Source organism: Chenopodium quinoa, unplaced genomic scaffold (genome assembly GCF_001683475.1).
Source record: "Chenopodium quinoa cultivar QQ74 unplaced genomic scaffold, ASM168347v1, whole genome shotgun sequence".
Classification (NCBI taxonomy): domain Eukaryota; kingdom Viridiplantae; phylum Streptophyta; class Magnoliopsida; order Caryophyllales; family Amaranthaceae; genus Chenopodium; species Chenopodium quinoa.
This window is the reverse complement of record NW_018742963.1, coordinates 413563-437565: the sequence shown is the minus strand read 5'-3', so window position 1 is coordinate 437565 and position 24003 is coordinate 413563. Positions and strand designations below refer to the sequence as shown.

The 24003-nt window shown below is 36.7% G+C and overlaps 1 protein-coding gene across 1 annotated transcript; it reads right to left on the bottom strand.

The window, feature by feature from the left end:
* Positions 1 to 5498: 5498 nt before the first annotated feature.
* Positions 5499 to 5909, bottom strand: LOC110728862. The gene has a single exon (XM_021908533.1). The coding sequence runs from the start codon at positions 5907 to 5909 to the stop codon at positions 5499 to 5501; it is 411 nt and encodes a 136-aa protein (XP_021764225.1).
* Positions 5910 to 24003: the final 18094 nt, after the last annotated feature.

The following is a 24003-nucleotide window of genomic DNA, read 5'->3' as shown; positions in this document are numbered from 1 at the left end:
TGGTACTTCACACAAGCTCTTCCCAACTGATCCATAGTCCAAGTACTTCTCATGGGTATAAATGCTGCTGACTTCGTCAACCTGTCCACTATTACCCTAATAGTGTCAATCCCTGCCTTGGCCTTAGGCAATGCTCCAACAAAATCCATTTAAATCGAATCCTACTTCCACTTGGGCACCCCCAAGGATTGGACCATTCCTTGGGGCTTACGATGCTCAATCTTCATTTTCTGACATGTCAAACATTTGGCCACAAATTCAGCTACTTCTCTCTTCATATTGGGCCACCAAAAAGTCTTCTTCATATCCTTATACAACTTATCCCATCTAGGATGCATTGAATAAGGAGAATTATGGGCTTCTTCCATCAATCTCTGCTTTAAATCTCCACGACTCTGCGGTACACACCACCTTCCCTTGAAATGAATACTCCCTTCATCACCAATAGTGAAATCCAATACCTGACCTTCATCGATCTTTTTCTTTATCGCCTTCACCTTCTCATCTTCCAGTTGACTCTCCCTTATCTCATCATAAATGGATGGTTAAATCACGAAAGCATTCAACATCCTAGACACTTCTCCATGTTCCATCACTTCCAAATTCAACTTCTGAAATTCCACACACAACTGGTCTGGCACTACCATCATATTCATCGAATGTTCTGACTTCCGGCTTAACGCATCTTCCACCACATTGGCTTTTCCTTCATGATATTGAATATCCAACGTATAATCACTTAAAAGTTCCAACCATCTTCTCTGCCTCCCATATAAATGCTTTTGGGTGAAAATGTACTTCAAACTCTTGTGATCCGTGAAAACCCTACAAGTCACCCCATACAAATAATGCCTCCAAATCTTCAAAGCAAACACTATTGAAGCTAACTCCAAATCATGGGTTGGATAATTCCCTTCGTGCGGTTTCAATTGCCTTAAAGCATATGCAATCACCCTTCGACTTTGCATCAAAACACATCCCAGTCGAAACCTCGATGAATCACTATACACTTCATATAGGTCACTTCCATCTGGCAAAGCCAGCGCAGGTGCTGTGGTTAACCTTTCTTTTAAGGTCTTGAATGCCTCTTCACACTCTTGAGTCCATGAGAACTTATGCTCCTTTTTATCAAACTTGTCATGGGCTTCACAATCCTTGAAAAATCTTTCACAAACCTTCTGTAATAGCCTGCCAAACCCAAGAAACTTCTTACATCCGACACATTCTTTGGGGTTGGCTAATCACTGACAGCTCGAATCTTGCTTGGTCCACTGAGACTCCTTCCTTGGAAATCACATAGCCCAAAAATGCTACTTTTTCCAACCAAAATTCACACTTTGATAACTTAACATATAACTGGTGCTTTCTCAAACATGAAAACACTTGTCTCAAATGCTCCTTATGCTCCTCTTCATCCTTTGAATAAATCAAGATATCATCAATAAACACAACTACAAACTTGTCCAAGTATGGCCTGGAAATCCTATGCATCAAATCCATGAACACTACTTGTGCATTGGTCAATCCAAACGGCATGAATGTGAACTCATAATGACCATAACGGGTCTTGAAAGCACTCTTTGCAATATCTTGTTTCGCAATTCTCAACTGGTGATAACTTGATCTCGAGTCTATCTTTGAAAACACTCCATCCCCTTTCAATTGGTCAAACAAATCATTAATCGTTGGTAATGGATACTTATTATTCACTGTCACCTAATTCAACTCTCGATAGTCAATACACAACCTCATACTTCCGTCCTTTTTTTTTACAAACAACATTGGAGCTCCCCATGGTGAGGAACTAGGTCGAAGGTAACCCTTTTCCAACAAATCATCCAACTGGGTCTTCAACTCTTTCATCTCAGCTGGAGCCATCCTATATGGAGCTTTAAAAATAGGTCTAGTACCAGGCACTAGGTCGATGGTGAATTCCACATCCCTCACTGGTGGCATACCAGAAATCTCATCTGGAAGTACAATTGGAATACTTCCATCACCCTTCTTTTCCTCACTTTTAATTTCTTGAACACTACATAAAAACAGAGGACAACCCTTCTTAACTAGCTTCTGTAGTTGCATCACAGAAATAATTCTCAACCCTGAACTTTTCCCTTCCTTCTTATACACCACTCTGACCTTACTTGGGCTAGTCAGAGTAACCTTTTCAGCTGCACAATCAATCCTTGCTTCATACCTTCCCAACCAATCCATACCCAGAATTACATCGAAGTCCTTCAAATTGAACTCGATCAAATCCGACAGAAATTCTATCCTAGAAATGGAAATAGGTACACTCTTAAACAACTTGGAACAACTCCTCACTCCCCCAGACAGAATAGACACATCTAGAGAAACTGACTCAGGACTTTCTAACCCGAGACTTCCAATTACTTTCTAAGAAATAAAAGAATGGGACGCCCCCGAATCAAATAAAAATTTCACAGGAAAAGAACTTATAAGGAAAACACCAATTACCACATCATTAGCAGTTTCAGCCTCATGGCTATTCATCACGAACACACGACCCTTTGGGGCACCTCCCGCAACGCTACTCGTTCCAACCTTGGGTGTAGGTCCACTAGACTGAGGTGGTTTATTAGGAACACTAGACTCTTTCACCTTCCCTGACTTAACGTCAGCCTCTTTCTTGTAACACTCATATTCTCGGCTTCCCAACTTCTGGCAGTAACGAGTTACCGATTTCCCCTCACAATCCTTCCTTGGGTGATCTTTCTCACACCGCTTGCAAAAATACTTTCTCTGAGGCTTCTCACTCCTTTGGTTCCCATTCCCCCTAGAATTGGACAACTTGCTTCCATTCCCTTTCCCAAAATTCCCTTTGTTGTCCCTCCTATCACCAAAATTCCCTTAGTAGTTACCATTGGGCTTATGCCTCTTTTCACCCCCGTGAAAAGAGTTCGGGTTCTTCCTTTTCTCTCCAACATGCTCCATTTCCCTCCCCTTGATCCCGTACAGGTGGGCTGCACGGCCATAGACTTCATTTAAGGTTTCAAAGGTAACTCCCCCTAGCTTCCCTTGGAGGGTTAAGGTTAGGCCTTGCTCAAATCTCTGAGCTTTAATGGTTTCAGTAGGGAATACTTCCGGGGCAAACCTCATCAACTCAATGAACTTATTGTAGTATTCATTGATAGAAATGTTCCCCATTCTCAGGTTGGTAAACTCCATGTATTTCTGCTTTCTCAGGTAGGAAGGGTAAAACTTCTCCCTCAAGGCTTCCTTAAACTCATTCCACCTAAAGTTTGGTCTTTTCATCAACACATTTCAGCAGTGGGGCTGAGAAGGATTTTTTTAGTAGCTCTCCTCTGAAGACGATGAATCTTGAGTTGATTCTCTTTAGCTTGGAGGCTAGGTTTCTATCTTCGGGAATTTCTCCCCGAAGTTTGTAAGCTAGGATGGGGTCCATCCAGCTCGGCTCCAGTGTGACGCAACAGATTTCAAGTGCTTCGTCAACAATCCTCTCTTGTTGCACCTCCACATAAACAGAACGGTCCAGCTCAGTCAGAGTCGAACTTGCAAGTTTGGAGAGTGCATCGGCTTGTGCGTTCTGACCCCTTGGGATTAGCTCGACTTCAAAAGTTCTCAGCTTCACAATTATCGTTATGATTTTTGCGAGGTAAGAAATCATTGAGGGCTCTTTTGCCTCATACTCGCCTCAAATCTGATTTGCACAAGCTGAGAGTCTGTTTTTAAACAGACATGCTCGGCTTCCAATGATATGCACAGCTTTAGGCCAGCAATTGCTCCCTCATATTCTGCTTCATTGTTTGAATCGAAGCTCGGAATGCAAATTTGAGCACATACTCAAAATGTTTGCCTTCAGGTGAGGTAGGTACTACCCCCGCCCCCGAACCATTTATGGTGGAGGATCCATCCGTCTAAACGGTCTAGGTCTTCTTTTCTTTGTCTAGCGTTTCCTGGTATGAGCATTCGGCCAGGAAGTCCACCAGAGCTTGTGCCTTGATGGTTGTTCTCGGTTGATAGCTGATGCTGAACTCGGTGAGCTCGAAGGCCCACTTTGCCAGCCTACCAGATTTTTCAACTTTGCCGAGAACTTTTTCCAGTGGCTGATCAGTTAAGACCACTATCATATGCAACTTTTTCGAGTAGGGGGTAGCGAGTCTCGTCATCCATTAGAGTGTGGCTGACGAAGTAGATCAGCTTCTGGATCTTATCTTCTTCCTTCAGCAGAACCGCGCATATAGTGGCAGGTCTAACTGGCACATATAAGTATAAGGTTTCACCTTCGGCCGGGCGTGCCAGCGTTGGTAGTTGAGCCAAGTGCTCGTGGAGCTGCTTGAAGCTCCTTTTGCTCATTTTCCCAAATGAGCTCTTTTGTTTTTGGGAGTTTCAGGGCTTTGAAGAAGGGTAGTTCTTTGTCCGAAGCTCTAGAGATGAATCTGGATAGGGATGTCATTCTCCCGGTGAGACGCTGAAGATCCCTCTTTGTTTTCAGCTCAGGAAGATCGAGCGCTGCTTGAAATTTAGCGGGATTGGCATCAATTCCCCTTTTGCTGACCATGAAGCCTAGGAACTTGCCTGACTTCACGCCTAAGACACACTTCTTCGGATTCAGCTTCATTTGATGTTTCCTTAGGGTAGCGAAGGTCTCGGCCAGGTCCGTAACATGGTCTTTGCCCTCTTTGCTCTTCACAATGGAATCGTCAACATAGACTTCCATGTTACGGCCTTTTTGCTCGGCGAAGACCTGATCAACCAGCCCTTGATATGTTGCCCCGACATTTTTCAATCCGAAGGGCATCATTTGGTAGTTGTACACCCCGGCATTCTTAACGAATGCCATTTTTGCTCGGTAGTCGGGGTGCATGAAGATCTGATGATACCACGAGAATGCATCCATGAAACTAAGTAGAGCATCGCCACTTGTCGAGTTGACTAGCTGATCGATCCTCGACAAGGGATAGAAGTCCTTTAGACAAGCCCTATTTAAGTTCGTAAAGTCAAAGCACATTCTCCAGGTGCCATTTTCCTTTTAAACCATTACAACATTTGCCAGCCATTTCGGATACATGTAGGGTTTGATGAAGCCTGCATCCAAAAGTTTTTTGACCTCGGCTGCAATGTCTCGGTTCTTGTTAGCGGAATAATTCCGCTTCTTTTGCTTAATGGGTCGATAGGTGGGGTCGACGTTCAGCTTGTGAAAGATGAGGTTCGGGTTTATCCCAGGCATGTCTGCGGCTGAGAAAGCGAACACATCTCCGGTTATCCCGAAGGATCTAGATAAGTTCAACTCGGATGTTCGGATCAAGTCCGAGCCCGATGCTGGCACATTTTTCTTAGTCTCCTTTGGTCAAATCAATTGATTTAGTCTTCTTGTCCAGCTCCATTGCTTTGGAACCGGACTCTTCACAATCGGGCCTACTGTCAATGTCAGCAGGCGTACGAAAATTCGGCTGGCTTTCTGAATCTTTTGCTTCGGATGAGGAGCCAACCTTTCCTTTCCCCTTTGATTTTTCTTAGGTAGGTGTCCCATGGGCCGAAGCACTTAAGTCTTTCTGCTTCTTGGTGCTTCGGTCTTGCTTTTTTTCTTTTTCCTCATCATCCTTGTCATCACGACGAACTTTGGATGGCTTGAGGTAGTTACACTTCCGGACAACCTCTTGGCTCCCTTGAATTCTTTCGGAGTGGTTTTCGTCAGACACATATATCATCATTTGATGATACAATGAGACCACTCCTTGGATCTGATGAATCATGGGTCTCCCCATGATCACATTGTAGACAGATGGAACGTCCATGACCAAAAATTCGGCCATCACGTTCTGAGCTGCTCGGTCTCTACCGATGGTGACAGGAAGGGTGATCTTCCCATCTAGATATGTTGCAGACCCATTGAATCTAGACACCAGGTAGGGTGCCGGACCCATGTCTTTGGTTTACAGCTTCAGCTGGTCAAAAGCATCCCGAAAGAGGATGTTTGCCCCGCTACCATCGTCGACGAGGGTTCGTCAAACGTTGTGGTTTGGGATCCCGTAATGATTACTAGCAGGTCATCATGGGGGTATGCCACCCCAGAAGTCTTCGGCTGTGAACGTGATGTTCAGCACCGGAGACTCTAGACCTCGGACGGAGGCGTGGCAGACTTGATAGGTCAGACCCCTCAAGTGGCGCTTTCAAGCATTGCAGGAGCTCGTCCCCCTGGAGATGAGAAGGATGTCAAGGTTCTCCTTATCCTGCGTCTTGTCCCTCTTCCGGCTAAAATCTAGCTGTTGCCGAGAGACTTGCTCGGCTTTCTTCTCTTCGCGGCGATCCGAGAGATATTTTTTCAGATACCCCTTTCGGACCATAACCTCGATCTGATCTCTCAGCTGGATACAGTCCTCGGTGTGATATCCAAGAGACTCATGGAACTCACACCATCAGTCCTTATTTTTGTTTTGATGCCACGATGAAAGTGGCATCGGTTTTTTCCACTTCTCTTCGTTCCTCTTTATGCTATAGATTTTAGCACATAGAAGAGCGAGAGGAGTGTATGATTTGTATTTCCCTATGAATGGGGTTTTTTCTTCCTTCGGCTCAGCTGCCGAGGACGATTCTGAGGCTTTCGCATTCCCTTTCCTCTGGCTCTAGCATTCAGACAGTTGTCCTTTTATCTTGCCAGTCCCAGTTTGAGATTGGGACTCGGTCTTATTCCATTCCTCGGCTCGGATGTATTTAACCGAAGCGTCGAAGGATTCCTCCAGGGTCTGCGGGGTGTACATGACCATGAAGTCCAGGAATTGGTCAGTAGCAGCGCCAAAATGGCTAGCCCTTGGTCCAGACTTGTAATTCTGGACGACTTATTGCTGAAGCGAGTCAGGTAGTCTCGGAGGCTTTCGTTCTCCCCTAGTTGCATGGTCATGAGCTCTGCAGTTGTTTTCTCTCTGTGGTTTGCCATAGAGAACTTGCTCTTGAACTTGTTGTAAAGGTCTTTCCAATTGGTTATCGAGCCTTCCTTCACTCTTTTGTTGATCCACGATTATGCGACACCTTTTAGAGTGGTTGGGAAGTATTTGCACCAAGTCGCTTCGGACCTGGGGTTCAGGTACATATGCCCCTCGTAAGAGGCAATGTAGTCCTTCGGATCTGAAGTACCATCATATGTGATATGTGCCGGGATTTTCACTGTTGGCACTCGCTCTTCCAGAATCCAACTCTGGAATGGGGAACTAGAGGGAACCATCACGACTTTCCCCTTGCTCCTAGCCGATGGACCTCTCTTCCCCCTCTCAAAGAGGTAGAAGTGGTTTTCGTCCTCGGCTGGGACGGCGTAGGGTAAGTTACAGTTCCTTTGGGGTAGGTGAGGCGACTGTGCACGCTCCCCTCCCTCGGGCTGATACGTTCGTGGACGTTTCGGCGAGCAGGCTCTAGCCACGTGGAAGCGGTGTTGCTGCTTTTAAAGATTCGGGGTTCGGACTCCTCGAAGAACTAGGGGTTTCTTTTCCTTTCCCGTTCAGTTCTCCAGGTGTCCTCCTCCCAATCTTCTTCGAGTTCCCTGTGGGATGGAACTCATTCTCCCTCTCCTTAACTGATTCTCCTTCTCAGGATTCTCGGCTGCTCGAAAGTGTCAGAGTGCACCATAGAAGCAGGAGGTGGGAGCTGCTGGGTTATTTGAGCCTTCATGAAGTCCATGAGGTCCGCGAGGGCTCTTGCAATCACTTCCGTTGTGGGACCCGTTTAGGCGTCCCCATTGGACAAGATTGGGAATGACGGCTAGGAGTTGGAATCTTAGCATTTGATTGGCTCGACTGACCAGAGTTGCGAGGTGATCTCTCCGGCGTGGCTTTCTCAGATAAGGTAACCTCCGAAGATGAGGAAGAAGGTGGACCCTTCTTCGAGAGAGAAGATGGAATTATCTTAGAGGATGTTGGGCCTTTCTTCGAGGAAGAAGGGCCGTTCTTTTTGGCGCTCTTTCCGCTCTTAGTCATGTTGCTAAGATGATGGGTTTTTGGCTTGTTTTTTGAATGTCTTCCCCACAGACGGTGCCAAATTGTTTCGAGTGAAAACAATGGGTACTTCGTCTGGACCTCTCTTGTGGGCTGAAGACTGGACTCGGCCCAAGTGATGACTGGGATGAGGGTTTCCTGCACATCAAACACGCGTAAACTGGCCTCAGGGGTTATGCCGAGGAAGGCCCCTCCGATGCCGAAGTTAGTACAGTATTTCTAAAGAGAGAAAGATATGCAAGAGAATTAACTGCTTGAGGCTTGAAGTGAATGAATTGAGAGAGAGTGAAGCAAAGGCTTTTATACCTTGCTCAAATAGATAAATTGGGCCTTGAAGTCAAATAGGCTTGCCACGTCAACTGGGCCTGACTAACTTGGCATGCTTGAAAAAGGGTTGAACCTTCTTTGGGCTGAAAATTGAATCATTTGTGGACTGGCCCAATTAGAGTGAATTGGACCCAAACACCTATGATGTAAGTTAGCCTTAACCTTTAGCCCATTTAACAGTTGCTTCCGTAGGAAAAGGCTCCATTTAGGAGGTGTATTCAACCGCCACAAAATTTTCCAAAAATTCAGATCTGTAATATGAAGTTGTTCCTGTTCTTTCAAACCTTGGAGAAAAGAATACCCAGTCTAAGTCGCATATCTTCCTTATTTATGGTAAGGCCAGTACAATAAATCCTCATTCTAGTCATTCGAAAGCTCCATACTTAAAATTTTCGTAGTGCTTTCCCATTCAAAATGTTTCCTCACAAGGGGAATATCCCATCTTTTGGGGCCATCAAGCAGAAAGTCACTTACTAGGCCTTCCATGCAATTTCTTGGTTCATATTTATTGTGATGAATTATTTATAATTTTCATTTATCAATTTTTGTTTAATCATTAACCTTTGCCAATTGAACAAGGCTATTCCCTTTGAATGTACATTCATAAATATGATGCTCCTAGTTATTTTTATCCTTCCATATGAATAAAATACATACTAAGATCAAACATCTTGTCTAATAATGACTCCATCTTAATGAGCTTAGCTTGAATAATAGGTCAAAATTTAATAAATTTATGGTGCTCATAATTTCTAATCAATTTATCGTTTAAGACTTTTTGCATGTTTGCAAATTTCGTGACAACAATTTAATAATTCATCATTTCTTTTCAACATCATTTCCACGTTAGTGGAGGTGAAAATTTAAGTGCTTAACATGTTACTATACCACCAAATAATCAAGTACTTGAACACATGAAACTTTTTAAAAGATACTCGTACTCGATCTAAAATTTGAAACCATACAAGAAAATAGGTAGTGCTTTTCATTGAAACCAAAAAGTATGTTTAAGCAAGTAGTAAAATTGTGCGAGAAAATGAAGCCAAAGTAATTGCTTTAATTTTGTTCAACTTAACGCTTATGAAACTTTTCTGCACCAAGTATCCATGTATGTTGGATCTCATAGTCCATAACCTCAGCCGAAATCTATTCCAATTTTACTTTGTACGCCTAAACTAAGAAAGGAAATTAAAAATCAGCAAACTAAGTAAACCCTTCCTTGGGAGTTACTTTATCATCTCAAAATCTCTTGCTCTAACTTTTCTTCTTCTAAGAATGTTGGACACCTCATACCTTGGAACCCACCTACAATAAATAAACATTAAAAAAAATTAAATTATTAATTATCATTAATTTTAGTTACTAACATTAATATTATTAAAATAAAAAAAATTCAACAAACTAACTATTTACCTTTCCTTTTGATCGCATTGAGTTCTTCCAACCTAATGGTTGGAACTCCTTTCTTTATTTTTCTTTCTCATCATTCATTAAAAGTGTTACATTAAAAAATGGCCTTGGACAATTCATTTCCATTTTTTTTCACTCTATACGTTGCTTTAGCGACCGAATCGGCTAAGCAATTTCCTTCTCAGGGAAGGTATATAATCTCCCAAGAATCAAATTCTCGCAAACACTTTCACATTTTCCTATATTAAAAAAGTATTATAAGTAAATATTAGGAAATTTTGTATTTTGACACCACAAAAAAGACTGAAAATGGTTTTTAACACCTTAAAAAAAAAAAAGAGATTGGCAATTACTACCTCAAAAAGGGGGACTTTGTGAATTAGTACCCTTAAAAAAAGTTGTTAATTACTGCCCCTAAATTTGATTAATTCTAACAATTACTACTGTTTTCGCTAATCAGCTTACTTAGTCTCTTAATGCATCATTATTCGTCCATATTGTAATTAGTAACTTCTAAACCTTAATTAATTAAATAAACCCTTGAACCACCTCCACACCACCTCCGGCAACCCCTTTACCACCTCTGGCAGCCCGAGATTATTGATTTGAATTTCAGTTTGTTGTATAAAATCGTGTTTTTTTTATACAGGAAAAGGATTGAAAAAGAGGCAGGACAGATAACAGTGCCACCACTTTCAAATAAACAAATTCACAACGAGTAAGTAATGTTTCAAGCTAATACGCTTGTTGTTCCTATTTTATATGCACAAATTCAGAAAAAATAGTGTTCCTAACTAATATGCATATTGTTCCTAACTTATATACGTAATGTTCTAAACTAATATGCATATTGTTCCTAACTTATATACGTAATGTTCCTAACTTAAATGCTCATTGTTCATAACACATACACGTAATGTTCATATTTATATGCCTATTGTTCCTAACTTATATATTAAATGTTCCTAAATTAAATGTTTAGGACTCCTGAGAGAAGTATTGTCCCCTTCCAACCTCCAAAAGAGATGAAAAGAAAGCAGTCTTCTACAATTGTTGTTGTACAGCAAAAAAAAGGCTAAACATTTGGAGGAAGAAGATCAAGAAGAAGAAGAAGGAGATCGTGCATTGATTCAGAAAATCCCCCCCAAACAGTTTATAACAAGAGTTATAAAAGACCTTCCTGATCAACATAAGGGAGCTATCAAAAATTTAGGGTTTGGTGGATTACTTCATTTAAGTTTAGATGCACAGAAGGGCAGTTTTTGTGCTGAATTGGTCAGTAGCTTTGACCAAGATAGATCATCTTTGGTACTCTCAAAAGGAAATGAGATACCAATACTTCCAGAGGATGTTCATTTAGTATACGGCTTGCCCATTGGAGGAGTCCCAATTACAGAACCAAAATCAAATGACTCTGATGAAGAATGTAAAATGTTTCTATAACAATGGAGGAATCAGTTTGGGCTTAACACTGGAAGTCAAACTTTCTCTGTACTTGTAAACAAGATAGAAGATAAAAAAAAAAAAAAAAAAAAAAAAAAAAAAAAAAAAAAAACAAGATGTGTCTCATGAGTTTTTAATGAATTTCATTGTAGCTGCGATTAATTGCTGTGTAAAGTCAACAACAAACAAATATGTTAACTTCAAGTTTTTATATAGCTGTAAGGATACCACCAAAGTGAAAACACTTGATTGGTGTGCGTACACATACAAACAAATGCTTGAATCAGTTAAAGAATGGCAAGATGGATCATCATTTTTCATTGGTCCACTACCTTTCATGATGGTAACTACTTCATCTATTATACTTGTTGTTCATAACTTTAATACTTATTGTTATATATATATGAATATATATGAATATTTATGAATAATTTATAGATGGATCATCAGTTTTACGTAAGTTGTTAACTTATGAATATTTTTTTATATAATTTATCTATTTTAGTTGAACCTACTTATTAAAAATCAACAATCTAAGTAAACCCTTCCTTGGGAGTTACTCCATCATCTCAAAATCTCTCGCTCCAACTTTTCTTCTTCCAACAATGTTGGACACCTCATACCTTAGAACCCACCTAAAATAAATAAACATTAAAAAATAAATTAAATTCACGACTTGGTTTGTATGGCTTAGAGGAGGTAAAAATATTCAATTTCATGGATGTTAACTTATCTATTAAAACATTAACCAAAAGATCAAATCAAAGACTTGTTAACAAAATGTAAAGATACCTTATTAAGTTAATTAATTCTTTAGCAAAAGGTACCTTACTAGATAAGAAAGACATAACTGATCCATTATTTCTTCTAGATGTATTAACATTACTTCCTGCACATAAACTTCAACTGTCAACTTCAAACTCATTACAACAATCATAACTTCCTAGATTATGTATATATGTTCACCCCACATGTGTATATATTCACTCATAAAAGTAAAATGAACCACCTTAGTTGAGGCAAATCACCCCGATTAGTGATTACCAAAAATGTCCTTTGAATTAGACAATTCAACAAATGCGTCCCAATTGACAACTTTTTTAGTGGGTCAACGTATTTTTTGGAGTGAAACGATAAGGGTTCATTATATAATCTCACTTTAGTTTAAAATCTCTCGATGGTAATTTTTGTAATGTTTTAAGGGTTATGTGTTTGTGGCTAATAGAATTGACCAAATAAAACATAACACCTGTCAAGGCCTTACTTTCAAATAAAAGGGAACAATAAACTATTATATTTAATCATATCCGATTGTCAATTAATCCATCGGGGAATTATAATGGGATGTAGGCTTATTTTTATGGAGATGGATAATTGTTACAACCTTATACAACTAAATAATTAATCTTAACCTCATGTTTGGAAATGAGGCCATTACCTTATATTAATTATCTTTAATTATTAAAACAAGCACGCCTTTGATTCATACTCGTGTTACAAAAGGGATTGAAATAAAATGATCACAAAATTATAAAAGATTTTTATTTCTAAAATCGTCTTAAAATAAAATTAAAATTTCTTAAAACGTCTTTTATTTCGAAAGTCATCTTAAATAAAATTAAGTTTTCTTAAAAATTGTTTTATTTCTAAAATCATCTTATAATAAAAATTAAAGTTCCTTAAAATTCTTTTAATTTGAAATTCATCTTTAGATAAAATTAAGATTCCTTAAACCTCTTTTATTTCGAAAGTCGTCTTTAGATAAAATTAAGTTTTCTTAAAAAGAGCACTTAATTAACAATTAAAACTTTATAATTTAAAATCATAGTGTAGTATAGGTTCCATGACACCATTAATTTCTTAAAAAATAAATTAATACAATTTTAATATTTCTTTTAATTAAGAATTAAGGGGGAAAACGTGCCTTTTTTATACTTTAGATAGCTTGAACGAAAAAAATCATTAAAAATCATAGAAAAATCGAAAAAATTATTGTGAGGTACGTCAGGAAAGCTCTTGAAAAATCCAATAACTTGAGCTAAAGAGAGGGAGCTGATTCAGGACATAAGATATATTTAATTGGAAATCTTTAGGACGTAATAAGTTACTCCTCATCCTTGAACATTCTTTACATAAACTCTTACTTCCTTAGATCTTTAAATTCACATTAAGAAGGAAATTATTCTTAATATATATATTTTAGACAAACACATGAATGCATTAACACTTTATATTTTAATACATTAGACAAAAACAAAATGCAAATCAACTAAACTCCCTTTTTCCATATCCTATCACCTCACCAGTAGGCTTGGTTTTCTATATGGAGTAATGAAAGATTTAGGGCTAATTAGCACCTATTATCGTCATCATCCCTATTGGTAACATCACACGGAAACAAACACATTAGTTAGCATAATAATAATAATAATAATAATAATAATAATAATAATAATAATAATAATAATAATAATAAAGGAAATTAAGGAAGGAAGAAGAATAATACCTTGAGCTAGATGTAGCTATTTTTTATATAACACCTTTGGCTTACCAAAATTAATGGATGAGATCCCCTTAATTAAAGCGAGTCAAGAGAAGACTAAGTGATATTTTTGGAACTTTTGAGATATTAAGAGAAACAAGTGAAAATAAAGCTAATGAACTTCTTTTCTTGGATTTTTATTATAGAAAATAAACTTGAATTAATTTTTGAAAAATAAAGCTAGATCTTAAGAAATAAACTTTTTTTTTTGGTTTTTAATATGGACTAGGAATACTTAAGCAATTAAACTATATTTTTTTTGTTTAAACAAAGATAAGAAATAACAATAATACTTGAACTTAAAATTTTTTTGGGGTTTTTTTTTTATAGAAAATAGAGATAATAACAATACTTAAATAAAAATAAAAATAGTAGTTAAACTAGATGATGCTTTTTTATTTGCTAATATCTTAAAATAAGGCTAAATTAGAGAGATTTTAACTAATTAAAGCAAAAGATTAGAGAAGGATTTTTTAGAGAGAATTTTTAGAGAAAGGTTTTGTAGGATTTTTAGTGTGTGGAAATGAGAAAATTAGGGAGGTATTTATAGGAAAATTAAAGGGTTGATTTGTAAATTAAAAAAATAAATAAAAGATAATTAAAGGGATTTAATTGTAAATATCTAGATTTTGGTAATAATGAATTTTTTTTATTAAATTCTTTTGTTTTATATGTAACAAACTAATTATTCTGTTTTAAGAAACTCAAACTGATAAAATAAAGAAAAACATAACTAAATTAGACTCTAATAATCATATAGTAAGAAAGTTCTAAAATGTCATGGTATTTCAAAAAGAAAAATATATAACCTTGTCATGTCAAAACTCAAAAAAATACTCACGTGGTATGCACATGACAGGGTACCTAAATTACTTAAGTGATTATTCATGAACCTTATAATTCATTACACTCTTCAAGGTACTGAAACAATACTTATAAAATAAACAACTCCTAAGATATCAACTCTGAAATTTACTCAAGGGCATAAGGTTATAATACTAGTAGAGCCAGACAGAATATTTTCAGGGCTTATACTTTTGACATGTATTCATGAGAAATTAAATTTTACCCTTATTAGATCGTACATATAAATTTACAAAAGGACATCTAATCATACGACAAAATCTTATAAAGCAAAAGTATTACAAATAATGAAAAATAATGACCCTTTCTAATAAAGGTGAAGTATAAAGTAATGTAAATCACCTTATATATATAATACGTAAAGTCGTGCAACATAAAGTTGACATGGTCAAGGGTAAAATACACTATGTAAAGTCATACTACATAAAGTTGACGTGGTCAAAGGTAAAATAAAAATTCCCTTAATCGGACAAGCTTAAAAGCGTAAACTTTTATCCTGTCTTACTCTATTAAAACACAAATTTATATGTATAAGGGTCATATTATTTCACTATTGACGATTATATATCAAAAATTTGACAAGAGATACAAAACTAGATCAAAATAATAAAAACAAAGAAAACGAAAATATCTTACAAATAGGGGACATGATCCATGAAACAAGGCTCTGCAAGAATATTCATCATGGAAGATGTTCATAATGAGTTCGTTACAAACTCCACAAAAGAGCTATTGTAACATTCTCATGCTCTTTATTCCACTATGCACTCCACTTATACATTTATCACCCCTTTTTACTCCTATCCACATACACGCTTCATAGTGATAGACAATTAGTGACAATCGATCTAAATTGATATTTATCGGATCCAATATTAATCGCCGGAAAAAAAAATATATTATATTAGTCGGCGGCTTGTAGTGGTAAAAAGTGTACATTAAAGGAGGTCCTTTTAGCTCTATGATGTGTAGTACTTTTTTAGGGGTGACAATCTTTATTGTAGCAAAAGGAAATGTTTGCTATTTCCCTACTTTTGTTGGGCATTAGTCTTTGGAGTAGTTGACTTTATAGGTAAGCTAACCAAATTTGAGTATTGTGCACAGGTCGTAAAAATTAAAAAAAAAAAAAACGTACTCTAACACTCTAAATGAAAATACTAATACACTTATCATACTTTGGAGGGTCAAACAATGCTTGTTTATAGCTCCAAAAAAAAGACACATTTCCCTGGTGAGACAAAATGTCGTACTTTTATACTATACGATTGTCATACATATACGTATAAAAATACGGTATAATATACACACTTTTTACTATAAAAAGAAGATTACCCTTATCCAAATTTTCACTCACCACTCATTTCTTATCTCCTTCTACCTTCCTTCTTTCCCGAAAAAACCAAACAAAATCACCATTAATTCGGCCACCATGTTCCAAAATAATCAAGAAGATCAACCTATCTTCACCTTTGAAGAAGACATGAGGATGATACGGGTGTACTTCATGTACATTGTGGGGTTAGTGGTCCTCCTAATGGCCGCATTAATTTACCTACTAATTAACCAGTGAAGCCCGAATTACTTCGGTGGAGCAGGGCAAAAATGCATGTGGTGTTAGCTGTACTTCGATATTTTTTAATTTAGTAGTAAAATTAGGAATTTGTAAATTACCACCCAAAAATGTACCTATTTTTTAACTAACCACCCATTTAAGTTTTTATTTTAAATTAACACCCCTTAAATTAAATAATCATTCAGATTACCACCCATTTCAAAATTTCGGTGAAGTTCCGACAGTGGGCCCCACTTTTTTTTTTTTATTTCCTTCCTTTTTTTTTCTTCTATTCTCTCAATTTCCCTCTCTGTCACCCTGATTTTTTCACTCTCCATTCTTCCTACCTTCTTCAACCTTCAATCCTCCATTTTTCTCTAACCTTCTGACAAATTCTTCTTCTCCCCTCTCCCCCACTTTCTCTCTCCTCCATTTTTCTCCATTTTTCTTCTGCTCCTTTTCACGCACCTCCCATTTTTCTCCCTTTTTCTTCTGCTCCTTTTCACACACCTCCATCTTCCCATGCTCTTTTTCACGCACCTCCCAATTCCCATCTTCTCTTACAACACTGCTACCACCATCAACCTCAATTAATCACAGCAGCGCCACCCTACAACCCATGTAACTCCAACCTCCACTCAACTCGCTGCCCAAAACAGCCCCCTGTTTCACCTCGCAACATATATCTAAAATCAACCCACCTATCTCCTCCACCTCGCACAGCCGCACCAACCACCGCAAGAAGCGCAATTAGTTGCGCTGCTCCGATTTGACCCACATATTAACCGCTCCACAATAACAAACACCACAACAGCGACAACAATTGGCGGCAGCCCAACAAAAATCACAGTCGCACTCGCCACCATTGGCCACCAATAGAAGCTCCTCACAGCAGCACCAATCACAAATCACAACCAGCCCACTTCAATTAAGATAGCATCAGCCCGTCAATTTCAGCATACAAAGCCCCAATTCAATTGATTATCAACCTAATTTCCCCAAATTTAATTGCAAAGTTTTATTTTCTGATTAATTTGTAGGACAATTCTTTAGTAATTTACCTTAAATTCAACCCTTAATACAACAACAATAGCAACAACAAGAAGAGGAGGGTTGAATTCTGCAATTTGATTATTGTTAATTTCTGCTTAATTTCTGCAATGTTCAATGATATGCGGTTGAAGGCGGTGGTCGATGAGGGTTTGTTGAGGGCGGTGAGATGTGTGTGGAGGGTAGTGAAGTTGAAGGCGGTGGTTGGTGGGGTGTGTTGAGGGTGGTGGGGTAGATTGCAGTGGCTAGTGGTGTATGTTAAGGGCGGTGAGGTTGATTATGGTGGTTGTCCAGGAAATTGGTGGGTGGTGCTGCCGGTAGGGAATTATAGATGAAGAAGAAGAGGAAGAATTTGGAAGTAAGCTTGAAATGGAATGATTGAAGGTTGAAGAAGGTAGGAAGAATGGAGAGTGAAAAAATCGGGGTGAAAGAGTGGGAAATCGAGAGAATAGAAGAAAAAAAAGGAAGGAAATTAAAAAAAAAAGTGGGGCCCACTGTCGGAACTTCACTGGAATTTTGAAATAGGTGGTAATCTGAGTGATTATTTAATTTAAGGGGTGGTAATTTAAAATAAAAAATTAAATGGGTGGTTAATTAAAAAACAGGTACATTTTTGGGTGGTAATTTACAAATTATCTTAAAAATTATTATTATTACTCGTGTTTTTCCTTTTTAATAGCTTAAATATTGTCATAAAGTTTATAAAACATTTTAGCATATACTTGTGTTATTACCACATAATTAAAAAAAACGATAGAAAAATAATAATAATAATTGCAAAAATAACAATTATAATAACAAAAATTAAAATAATAATATTAATGATATTAATAATAATAATAATAAATAAATAAATAAATAATCACAATAATAGGATCAAAATTTGGTGTCAACAAACTCCAGTCCCAAAATCGGTCAAAAATGAATTTCGTGCCTCATAATTTTTATCCAAATCTTAGATGGTTGGATAGCCCTTGAAATTATCTTTCGAATGATATATCATAATCCCAATTCCGAGCTATAACGAAAAAGACATGATAAAAATACTAAACTCTATTCAAAACTGACACCGTTCCACTATTTCGATCATATCTCAAATTCTACAAAAGATATCAATCTAATCCCGATTTCGAGCTATAATGAAAAAGATATGATTAAAATACTAAACTCTATCCAAAACTGATACTATTCCACTATTTCGATCATATCTAAAATTCTATTAAAGATATCAATCTAATTCCAATTTGGGTTGGAAAGTAGACTTCCAGAGGTTTCCAACGATATATTATTTATCTTATTCCGATCTCTGTATCAAAAGTTATGATTAAAACAAAAACCGCAAAGCTGTTGTCCCTCGCTACGCGTTTTCGAAAATCTATCTTCTTTCAAAAATCTATCTTCACCCAATTTTAAGCCTATAAATCCCACCATTAGTTCTGATTTTTAGGGAGAATTGGAAAACAATAAAAATATTTTATCAATCCCGAGTCATCCCAAAAGGCTTAGACTTAAAGCTTCGACGTACAATTTCTATTGTTCTTAGCTTTATTTCTAATCTTATTCAACTAATTCAAAGTCCAAAACAAGATCCGAAGGTTCTACCTTTTTTACCAAGGCGTGAAGGTATAATCCCGAGGGTGATATTATTTCCTCGAACTCTTTAATTTAATTCTTGTGAATTATTATTTTTATTGAAGTTACTAACAATTTATTCATGATGTAGTATTCAAAGATGCATATTCGAGTGAGTATTTAATTCTTTATTTTATTTACTCTAATTATTTTTATTGCTTTGGTTACTAGTATCATGTTTAGGATAACATGTTGATTTTGTTATTAGTAACATGCTAGGATTGTTATTAATCTGTTTAGTATCATGCCTAGGATCTTACTACTAACGATATTTTTATGATGATGATTAATATGATATGTTGCTTGATTATCAATGATTTGTTGCTATTGCTTGATCACGCCTTTTTTTGCAGGTTTAAAGGGTATTTGTAATTGAAATCACGCCTAATAAAATAATTAATAATCGGATTTAGGTTTAATATGATTTTAATTCAAGTGATCACCAATATTAGATTTGATTATGCATTAATAATCAACCAACCTAGATTGAACAGGGTTAAGATTAATTTGATGTATGTATGTTGATTGAAAAGCGCGCATGAATGTCAATAAGAATTAAGTAGAGGCCTAATTTAGGGTGGGTTTGATCTTTTTGAGGTTGAATTCGTACCATCATCCCCGAACATCCAGTCATGGTTTCGGACCATTATGGCGTTAGCTATCTCAGTGATTGTGAATGGGGTGTAACCTTCATAATCATGAACGGTTTACAAGTTCCTAAAACTTGTTGACGACTCTTTTTCTCTAGCTTCTTTTCCTTGGAGCGCCACCATGCTTAAAAACATGGCCCACAGTAGGGCGGAGTTAAAATTTCCTACAATAATCATCAGCAATTGAAAACAAAAATTATAGTAATAATTAATTAATTAAATCAATTTATTTCAATGAAACAGTAGCTTATACCACTAATATGTTACAAACCGCCTCCTAACATGTTTAACAACACCTAGTGCCTTTTTAAATCCTCAACCTCGAAAAATTATACCAACATCTATCATCCCCTATTGATTGTACTGTTTACTATTACACCACCTTACCACTATTGTAGCACTCCATACAAATGTAGGCTTTCCAATTCACTAAGGCTTATCAATACTAATATAGCACTCCATTACAATACATACCACTATCCAACATGAAAGACTTCCTCATATTCTACATACTACTATCCATCAGCTAGCATGCATGTTACCAATTTTTTAGATTATTTTTAGCCATCTAGAATAAGAACAAATCATCCAAAACCTCCTTTCCTTAGATAACAAAGCTAAATTAATAATCAAAATTGAAATTTAATACTGTATAATTTTGAAAAACAATTACGGAGTAATAAATAACATAATCAGGTTGATCAACTCCATATGCAAGCATGATTACAACATAATCAAAATTTGAAATTAAGCCATAAATTTGTATAAAATCAATTCTAAAGTTTCAACATTTGAATTTCAAAAAACTTAAAATTAGTAATTATCAAAATTCAGATTTTGAACAGCAACTAACATATACAGATTTAACAGCTATAAGTCAACCTTTTAAATCCCTAATTGTGAATGTAAGAACATCAAAATAATGCAATTTTGAAACAAAAATTGCAATTGATCTTGAAGATAACGACAACAAAAATTTATTTATCAAAGTATCATCACTATACATCAAAAAACTCAAAGAATATCATAAAACAAAGTGTCAAAATTTACAAATGAATAAAAAAAATCTTAGTAAATAAAGGCGTGAACAGTAAGCTAATAATGAGGGTTTATTCACAAAACGGTTTTTTCACGAAATACCCCCGAGCTTTTACTTAATTCACCATATACCTATCAAAATTTTCAAATTCACCATATAACCATGAATTTCACGAAAATGTCACAAAATGCCCAAAATGACTAATGTCGTCAACTCCAACAATCATTAAGTTTAACTATGCCATGTGGAAGCTTTTGATTGGTTCTTTTTAATTAATTAAAAAAAATTAATTTTTCTTTTATAAAAAAAATACAAAAATTTAAAAAATTAAAAGAAATCAGCGATACCACCACACTAGCCACCCTTCCCTCGTTGGCCATCCTCCTCTACTGGCGCTCATCCCTCTCCCTCCCGCCGACCACCGACTCCCACCCTTCCTCCATCGCACCAACCCCTTGAAAAGCCCTCCTTCCCTACGAAATTCCTTGAAAAGCCCCCAAAACCCCCAATCGTCCTCTCCCAACCCCCAAATCCCTAATGGCTAGGGTTTTTGAGGGTGAGGGGCAGGGAAATTGAGGTTTTAAGGGTGGTTTTGTGTAATACCCCGTATTTTTAAGCCGTTTACTAATTATTAACTATTGATTTTTCCGAAATATTTTAAATATTAAAATTTGTCATTATACAAAGATATTTATTTAAGTCAACATATGATTTTACGAGGATAATTTTATAATTATGCTTTAAAAGATTTAATTATACAAGTCAAGTTAAATATTTTATACCCAAAAATTGGATTTTAAACCTTCGGTACTATGCCCGAAAAGCCGAGTAAAATACTTGTTTCCGAGTCAAATTTATCAACTACTACCAGTCTACTTCTCCCTCCATAATCAAAGTCAAAGTCTCCTTATTCAACACTACTACCCAACTACCACCTATCTTCTTCTCCCATAGTCAAAGTTAAGAAAAGCATACTCCCTACATTGATGATGGTGGTTGAAATAGTACCATTTGGTGGCTATAAATAACCATGGAAGTAAGATATCCTTACTCCATCTTCCCTCCTCCAAGCTATCTTCTCTCTCTATTCTCCTTGCTTCCCTATATATCTTTCATTTGGCCGCAAGCCTTGCCACGAGCACCACCTTACTGTCGGCCTGCCGCCCAAACCACCCCGACACTGCCACCCTGCTGCCACCTGCTGCCAGCAGCTACTGACCACCAAAGGTGGTCCCTCCTTGTTGCTGCTGCCGTAAGTCCCCCCCCCCCCAAAAAAAAAAAAACTCTTAAGCTTTATTTTCATTATTATCACTACCATGCACTTCTAATTTAATAAAGTAGTACGTATTACTAATTTACTAATACAACTACTTCCAAATATTATTTTCATAATTGAGATTATTATAACTACCATGCACTACTATGTAGTACACTTTATTTATCTATTTATTATTATTATTATTATTATTATTATTATTATTATTATTATTATTATTATTATTATTATTATTATTATTATTATTATTATTATTATTATTATTATTATTATTATTATTATTATTATTATTATTACGGTTTTTTCACCGTATACCACTGAGTTATTTCGTAATTCACCATATACCACACAAAATTTTCTAATACACCAAATACCACTCAGTTAATGTACATTAACACAGAATGCCTTTTTTGGTAAAACTGCCGTTAACGCCGTTAGTAATTAAGGTTCATTGTGCCACGTGGCTTTCACTTATTGGCTCTTATTAATATTATCTAATTAATTACTTCAATAAAGAATTAAAAAAAAAAACAGCCACCACCAACGTCCTCCAGCCAGCAACCACCCTATCCCGACATCCCCCGCCGGCGGCACGGATTCCGACCAAAACCCCCATGGTCGGCGCGGAATTCCACCAAAACCCCCCGCCGGCGCTCCTCCCCTTCCCCTGAACCGTCATGCCCGCATCTCTCATGAAAACCCTCCCCTAGCAGGACCACTAGACCCCCATCTACAACCCCCATAGCCACCAATCATCACCTGACCCCTAAAACCGGCCACCCAACCACCCTGAAACCCCCAAAAATTGACCACCCCGAAATCCCCAAAAATCGACCACCGCAAAACCCTCCTAAACCCACCGCGAAATCCCCAAAAATCGACCACCGCAAAATCGGGAGCTCTGGAATAGTGGTTGGGTCGATTTTTGGGGGTGGAAGTGGGTCGCAACACCGGCACAGGGGGATTGGGGGAAGAGCGGCGTAGCATTGAGGCAGGTGAAGGGAAGGGTAAGCGCAACCTGCCGGCGGTGGTGGAGGTGGTGGTTGGGGGTTACGGTGGCCAGGTAGGGGATAAGGGTTTTCTTGTTTTTTTTTTTTAATTTTTTGATAATTAATTAATAATTATTTTTAAAGTTAAATAATTTAAAAGGGAACCAATTACAAGCTTCCACGTGGCACAATTAACATTAATGACTAACTGAGTTAACGAAAAGGGCATATTGTGACATTTATGTTAAATTGAGTGGTATTTGGTGTATTAGAAAATTTTGTGTGGTACATGGTGAATTACGAAATAACTTAGTGGTATACGGTGAAAAAACCGTTATTTATTATTATTATTATTATTATTATTATTATTATTATTATTATTATCGTTATTATTGTCGTCATCATCATCATCATCATCATCATTATTATCGTTATTATTGTTGTTATTATTATTGTTGTTGTTATTATTATTATTATTATTATTATTATGTTTAATGGATTATTAAAGATTAGTTTATAAAAGCAAATATTAAATTTATAAAAGGGTTAAAATAATAAGTTGTTCATGCACAACTAGTTAAAGTCAATATTTTACGTCCTTGAGTTTAATGTTGGAGAGTTCTTGAATAAGAGTTATTGATTATTGTAGGAGGAATTGGAGTTCGTAATTAGGAGTTCTGTACTTGTGTGCAAAAAATCAATATACGTACACGTGGTTCTTATATGCAAATGCAATTTACATGCTCAGTGATCTAGAACCATGTTTGAATGATTATGAACTATATTTTGTTGAAGCATGTTTTAATCATTTTTCGAAATGTTCAAATGTTTTATAATGTTGTTTATAATCGATCTTCAAGTTGTTTGGAAAGGAGATTTTATTATATTCCCGTGTATGGGATATTGGAAAGTTTATTTATCGGATTTATTCATTGAATCTTTGAATTTATGACTCCCACTATGCGAAGATAAAATTAAAGATTATGGGTTGTGTATGACCTAGTCTTTCCCCTTGATAGCACTATGTAAGGAGTTACTAGCTTGGAGGGTGTGCACACTTAGGTGGAAAAATGATTTACAAAAATGAGGATTGGACCCCTATTCTATTCTATTCGGAACTATCTTTGGAAGATGTCGATTGCGGAAATTGATAAGTTGTAATATGAGAATTTCTATCCATGAGCGGTTTGAATAAATTATGATTTATTAAAGTCGGAGTTCGAAAGTATGTTTAATTAACTATATTGATTTTGCATGTCTAG